At 32.8% G+C, this 7,193-nt stretch overlaps 1 protein-coding gene across 1 annotated transcript; it reads left to right on the top strand.

The window, feature by feature from the left end:
- The first annotated feature begins 3,865 nt into the window (after positions 1 to 3,865).
- On the top strand, positions 3,866 to 6,764 carry LOC118036699 (uncharacterized). The gene is made up of 6 exons (XM_035042491.2): positions 3,866 to 4,404; positions 4,872 to 4,962; positions 5,136 to 5,296; positions 5,899 to 5,926; positions 6,056 to 6,164; positions 6,381 to 6,764. The coding sequence occupies exons 1-6, from the start codon at positions 4,150 to 4,152 to the stop codon at positions 6,460 to 6,462; spliced, it is 726 nt and encodes a 241-aa protein (XP_034898382.1). The 5' UTR covers positions 3,866 to 4,149; the 3' UTR covers positions 6,463 to 6,764.
- The last annotated feature ends 429 nt before the right edge of the window (positions 6,765 to 7,193 follow it).

A 7,193-nucleotide genomic window follows, 5' to 3' on the forward strand; every position in this document is an offset into this window, starting at 1 on the left:
CCCAGTAAACAAAATATAAATTTTAAGCTAATTACGAGTTGATTTCATATGGATAAGAAATAGCCTCTTTAAAACCTGAATTTAGCACCTAGGCCTAACGATGTCCAAATGACGTGAAGTGTGATATTTAGCATGATTTCACACTAAATAACCAGAATATCAATTTTGAGTTAATTGAAATAAGTTTTGAAAATGCTTCTGCTTTACAAATGTGTTGCAGAAGTGTCTTAACCCAAATAACATTTTTTGATTGCTTTTTTTTTTTTTTTTTTAACTTTAATTAGTACACAATAAACACAAAATAACAAGAATAAACACAACAAAGAAAACAACTACTAACCTGAAATAAAATGAAGACAAACGAAGAAAAACTAACGTGAAACAAATAGATAACGAAAACAAGAAGGATATAACTTGATTCTGGAGCCTAGCTCTAATACCAATTTATACAAATCTCTTGATAGATGATACTTCCCTAAGAAAAAAAGCTAAAAATTAGGTTTGAGAAGCGTGACATAATGGAAACCTGTCCCAATGCATCAACACTATTGGAATTGAAACGAAAAACGCCACAAGGTCAATTATACCTTGACAAGTCAGATTTGATCTTTGTCCCTGCAAAGATAACATTTTACATCATGCAAAACACAAATTTATTTTATAAATCCATGGCTTCATGCTTTTTAGCATACAAAACACTTATATAATGCTTTAAATAACCCTAATGGATCCCTATGCATGGGTTGATTTGAGCCCACTTACAAAATTGACCCAAATAAATAAAAATAAACCAAAGAGTAAGAAGAAAATGATAAAAATAATAAAAATCCAAAATTAATATCCTAGACATGCTAAAATCAGATTTGTCACCCCTAAAAAGTCTCAAATAAACTACAAAATCTGATCTAAATGTGGAATTAATTTTGAAGTCTTCTTGTGCTTAGTTTCCTTGTTTTACATAGAAAATTAATTAAGAAAATCTTCCTCTTTTATACTTGTCAATTTAGTTTCCTTCCTAGAATAAAAAAATTATTAATTAATCTGTCATAGCTTAGGAAATCAAATTTGGCAACCCCCAGCATCTGTTGTTGACTAGGAAACTTTCTCTTTTGTTGATAAATATTATCCTAAATAATAAGGGGGGGGATGAGCAAAATTTCCTTGAATTTTAGAAGAATATTTTGTTGATTTAAATCCGTATAGAATTAGAAAATCAACATCAAACAATTCTGATTTGATTAATTAACTTAAGCCAACTTTGGATTCCATATGGCCTAAACTTATATTCATTAATAGGGACCAAACCAGACCCAAAATAAATTATAAATAAACTCTCTTTGCTGCTAAAAAATTATCATGCATAGCCTGTCCTGATTTAGCTGAATTACCCACCAAAAGAATTGGATTGTACCCATCATTTATAAGAACATCAATTTGATCAAATATATCCCTAAGTAAAAACCCATCATGCAAAAACAAGGCTAAACCTTATACTAAATTATATCAACAATTAATCTCAAACATGTAACTGAATCCTTACTATAATGAATACAAGGCTGAACTTAAACCACATCAACTTTACTCAATAGCAGATGACCTTTTATAAGCAAACCAAAACCAAAAATTTCAAAACCACGGTGGTTTTTTCTTATAGGTTGTTGGGGAATATTCCTCTTTGAAATAGGTGGTGCATGATCCCTTTCCTTTTTCCTTTTTGTAAACCAAAATCACATATGAGAAAACAACGTTGGAGTCTTTTCTATCATGGTGAATTTTTCTTTAATCATAAATGATTAGGTTGGGTATTTTGTCAAGATCATTGTGAAGATTGAGCCATAAAAGTATCATTTATTGACCTGAACCTTATATAAGGGATGTAGATATGTCATTAGAAACAAACAATATTGGATTTAGAGGTCTAAAACTCAACATTCATTGATGGGAAGGTGAGCTCTCAATCAACTTGAATTTGTCAATATAGAGGTGGTTGATCAAGGACAAAATGTTATCGAGCTCATTGAAACGAATGAGGTACAAACATGTGATGAGAATAACCGATCCTTATAAAGAAGATGTTTTCAAGTCATGTAGTGGTGGTCGGAGCTTGTGAGGTGGTCAGAGATGCAACATTCACTTGCTTGAAAGTAACAACTCAATCAACCTTTTAGGCTGAAGGAGATGATAAGATGGTCAGATAACATGTCACTTATTTCTTCATTAAAGTCTGAGTGATGCATTGTTCATTTAAATCCTAAAAATTAGGGTTTTTAAATAGCATTTTAAGAAAATTTCAATTGAGTCCATGTCTTTCTAACTTAAGCATATGAATCCTCAATTGACCCTAAAACATTTCAATTTTAGCAATTACACACCTAGAAACCTTGATTTAAATCCTTTAATTTGATTGACCATTTCCCTTTGGTCCTTATCTTCCAGGTTATTCAATTTCACCCTTATCAACCATTAAACTTTTAATTTCTTTCAAGTAGACCTCTAATTTGATTAATTTTAGTCCCCGAACTCACTCGATTTATGCATTTTTGTTCTTGGTTTTTGAAATTCTTCAATATAACCCTCAATAAGCCTTCAATCTTTAAATTTCTTTCAATTCAACCATTCATTGCACCAATTTAACCTTTTAAAGTTTTAATTGTGTCCTTAATCTTTCAATCTTTGCAAATTAATCCGAATTAGGTCTCCAAACTTGATCTTTCTTCAATTCAGTCCTTGATTGAATCCATAAAAGAAGTAAATTAAGTACTTAAACTTAATTAGTTCTTTCAATTTTGGTCAAATTGACTTTTAAATTTAATTTGTCTTCAATTAGTCTTTCATTAAGCCAATTAAACCATTAAAAGTTTAATTAAGTCATTAAACTTAATTAATTCTTTTAATTTTAGTCAAGTTGGATTTCAACCTCCACTTCCTTTCTTTAAAGTTTTTATTTAGCCCATCGAGTCAAAATATCTCAGTCTAGTTATTTTGGTCTGTTGTAGCTTGAGGATTTATTTCCTTGTGTCTCGAAAATATTTTTAGATTTTAAATATTTTATTTTTTAAAATATATTTTTTATAAAATGATTTTTGAAATCCAAAATTGGATTATGATAGCACGCATTGCTCAAATGGTGTTGATGCCTCTCATCCTCTAGCGCGTGGAGAGTATGCACTAGTAACCTTTTGAATTTAAAAATTATTAATCAACATTACAGGACCAAAAATTCTGCCATGAATTTGGAATTAAGAAAAAAAAATCTCCTTGAAAGGATGAAAATGTACTTGGGCATATTGTGTTTATGATTTTAAGGGTAAATATATATTTTCACTGTTTTTATAAATAATAAAAAGATTAAAATACCTTTGGTCAATAATTATAAATTTTTTACAAGAGTAAATTAGTTATTTTACTATTTATTTTTTTTAAAAAAAATAAATATATTCTATGATAATTTTTTAATGAGCAATGAGTCATTGAAAAAAAATCAAATTATCACTAATATAAAGGTAACAAAGTTAAAAAAGATGGATATAACTCATGATAATTTTTTAATGACGAATAAGTTATTAAAAATATTGATTTATCTCCCATACAAAGACACCCAGTTTGTTTTAGAAAAAAAAAATGATGATTTTATTATAATAATTTAGAATAAAATGTATCTAGTGTTATAGTAAAAAAAATCATGGCCAGTAAGTTTTTGCATAATATATATGTTGGAATAAAAATGAGAATATCACCTGCTATAGAAAAATTTACGCGCTATAAGTTTTTTTATATATATAATATATATGTTGGAATAAAATAAGAATATCACTGAGCCGTGCAATTGGGGACCAAAACTCCATTCTACGGAACAAAAAACCTAACGTTACCTCACTATTTTTATATATATTAAATAAATCTATAAAAGGAAAGGAAGAGCTACCCTACACGGCGGCTCCAGCGAGAGCTACAATCCCCTTCCTCGGCTTCCCCTTTCCTCCGCAGACATCAATCAATAGGATGTCGAATCCAAACACTACTAATTCTTCCTCGGAAACTGTTTCTCGGATCCTTATGGAACACGAATTACCTTTTTAATTTCTTTTGGAGTTTTGACTTCGAGAGACAACAAACGATTATACAAACCTTAAGAAGACATTACACGGCATGGAAATCGAGGTTTCGAGTTCGATACGGACGTCAACTGTGGATTTCGAAGAGAGAAACAAGGATCAGGTGCGCGTGAGGAGAAAAACCTTGAAGGTAGTGCTGGAGCAGTGCCAGAGAGCTCTTGAATTGCTAAATAACGCTGACGGGGTTGACGATGACGAGGATACCAGCGGAGAGGAATCCAAGGAAGTGGAGTCGTCGCCGAGCCGAGACAGCTCATCAACTCCCCTTGGCGATCAAGAAGCCGATGAGGTAGAGTTTTTGGCTAATGGCCTTGTTTTCTAATTGATGTTATAGGTTTTCGATTACAAGAAAACTTTATTTAGCTAATAACTATCCTTAGATAATTAATATCTGGATGAATTTAGAAGGAAAAAGAAGGAGAACGAACTGGATGCTGTGAATTATTGGAGTTAAACAAATAAAATGTAGAAGAGAGAGTGTTGAAGTTTGCTCCTGAGATGTTGTCTTTTTTCTTTTATCTCTATCTCTCTTTCTTAAACTGCATAATTCAAGGATACGGTTAGTATTTCATAGACAACTAATTTATTTGGATAATATGGACATAATTGATAATGTGGAAGAAGCTAGAATTTAGTATTTTCTGGATGGAATTTGTTTGGCTGTTTTATTTGGTTAATTTGCAAAATTGAGTGTTATTTAAGCTATCTGTGGTTCAATAAGACGGCAATCACTTCGTTTTTTTTTCCCTGATGCAGTTATGCGACCTCCTCAAATCGAGAGTTGAATGCCCTGACTTCCTTGAGAAGCTTGAGTGTGCACAACTCTCTGTTTCACAAAACATTACTGGTAAGTGCTGAGAGATGCTTCTTGCCATAATATAGCTGATCTGCTGTTACCAATTGCATGCAGATTTATTTGTATGTTGAAGTTTATATGTAGAACATCAGTGCTTGGATATTTAGGATGGTAGTTTCCTCATTATATAGCCTAGATGTTAATGAGCTCTTGTATGGTGGCAGAAGAAGGTAGTTCTTGGGACATGATCAGTGAGAATGATCTCTGGGAAGCTGAAATTGATGAATCAGATCAGGAAGATTATGTCCTTGTCCGGGAAGAAGATATAGTAGAGGGTATCGCGTGCTTCATGGCTGCCTATTTGTTGTCTCTTAAGCAGACAAAGGTATGTGATGTTATTAGTTCATAGTACCTTTTCCATAATTGTTGAAGTAATAAATTGTGCTAATCATTGTGATCTTCTTTGGTGTTTGTGCCATCAATCCTATGCCCTACCTGTTATATCTGTGATCCACAACTGTTAGGCGAATTCTCCAGGCTGGTTGATTCCGAAGAATTTATAAAATTAGTCTCATCTATTGCTTGTATATCAGCACAATAAAATACATGGATGTATGTGCATATGCACAGAGGCACTGCTGCACACATGGATACACTTATAAATACAGAACATCGAGGGGTAATCATATTAGTGAATAGGAGCTGTTGGAATGTACAATTTACATCTTTTTTGGAGGAAAACCTTATAACATGTGTCCATGCAACCAATGGATATCATTGGAATGAAATATCCTGTTTGACCATAGTTTGCAGCTGTTTTATTGCTTGATGCAAGATGTTTTGAGTACTGAACTGTGTTTGTTGTATCACCACAATGAGTTGGCTTTTAATCCGCTGCATGTGGGCTGCAAGGAAATTTTTCGGTGTCTTTAGTGCTAACAAAGACATTTTGTCCGAGATTCTTATATGGGTACTTTCTACTTGCAGGATTTGGCCCCTACGCAACTCCAGGAAGGTCAGTTCAAAGCTTTTATAATAACTTCTAGTCCTGTTCCGAGCACATTTTATTCTTCAGCTGAAATAAGCTTCCTTTTCAGCACTTAATGCGAAAGAATTCTGACATTTCCTGTTATATTTCTTTTAGCCCTTAGCAAGACATTCTCAGTAAAAAAGAAAAAAGGAAAGCTTCGGAAGGCCTGGGATGGAAGCAAAGTCATTTATAATGTAGCATCTTGGGGAGCAACTGCCATTGGGTAGGCTATCTAATTTAAATTGTTATTAATTTAGTGGTTTTTCTTCTTGCATTGGTCATCCGATTATCTTTATGTTTGGTTTTCTTGTACACAATATCCATCAAGTCTACATTTTCCTCGAATGATATTTTGATATGCATATTATCATTCAACTATAACTGGAAAGAAAATTTTTGCTGACATTCTCCCGATGATTCTGGTTTCTCTACTTAACAGGTTATATCAAAACCCTGTACTCTTCGGGGCTGCCTCAAAAGCCTTCTGGACTTCCTGTCATGTTATATCCAAGCTTCTCTGATGTCCTTGGTACATATTGGGATCCACTGTTGTAGTCATGCTTGTGCTGCCATTGCAGCTTGGAGTTTCACCTGTGAGCCATTCTTTTCATGCTACAGACGAATTGATTTCCCTGACATCATTTAATCTGTAAATATTCTTCCTTCTCAAGTATTTGCGAGTGCCAATTCAAATTCATTGGTAAGATGAAATCTCGTTAGTTGTCCCCCTGGACTCCCCTTCCAAACTGCACAATTGGCTTTAATGAACAGAAATGTATCTTACGTTGTTTCAGTTGGAAATAATGAATTTTCATTTTCCATATTTTCTGGCGTGATGGGTTTGCTTGGTGGTAAAAAGGAATGTTTTGGACGTACAAAATTGGTTTGGTCACACAACTAAGTAAATGTTGGCGTCTTCCTAGCAGAACCATTTTACGTGGAATCTAATTCAGAGTTCTATTGAAGAAAATTTGTAGCTCTTGCTCCTGCCAACCCATTACTAAGAAGCCCATTTCATAAGCAATTGGTGAAAACCTCTACAATCATCCTTTATCTTTTTGGGTATAGCTCCTATAGTTTTGCGTATGAGCAACAGATGAAGGGGCTTGTATTGTTTGCGGTGCATATTGTTTTTTTTAAGTAATATATATATATATATATATATATATATATATAACCCATCAAAATTATTTTAAAAAAATTAATTTAAAAATAAAAAGGTTGAAAAAAGGCCTTTTTAAGATCTAGAAGT

The sequence above is a fragment of the Populus alba genome, chromosome 5, assembly GCF_005239225.2.
Source record: "Populus alba chromosome 5, ASM523922v2, whole genome shotgun sequence".
In the NCBI taxonomy this organism is placed as follows: Eukaryota; Viridiplantae; Streptophyta; class Magnoliopsida; order Malpighiales; family Salicaceae; genus Populus; species Populus alba.

Excerpts from the sequence above, each read along its gene's own strand:
- LOC118036699 (XM_035042491.2), top strand. The coding sequence starts at position 4,150 with ATGGAAATCGAGGTTTCGAGTTCGATACGGACGTCAACTGTGGATTTC. Across the intron at positions 4,963-5,135 it reads TGTTTCACAAAACATTACTG|AAGAAGGTAGTTCTTGGGAC; the intron begins GTAAGTGCTGAG and ends GTATGGTGGCAG. Across the intron at positions 5,297-5,898 it reads TGTCTCTTAAGCAGACAAAG|GATTTGGCCCCTACGCAACT; the intron begins GTATGTGATGTT and ends TTCTACTTGCAG.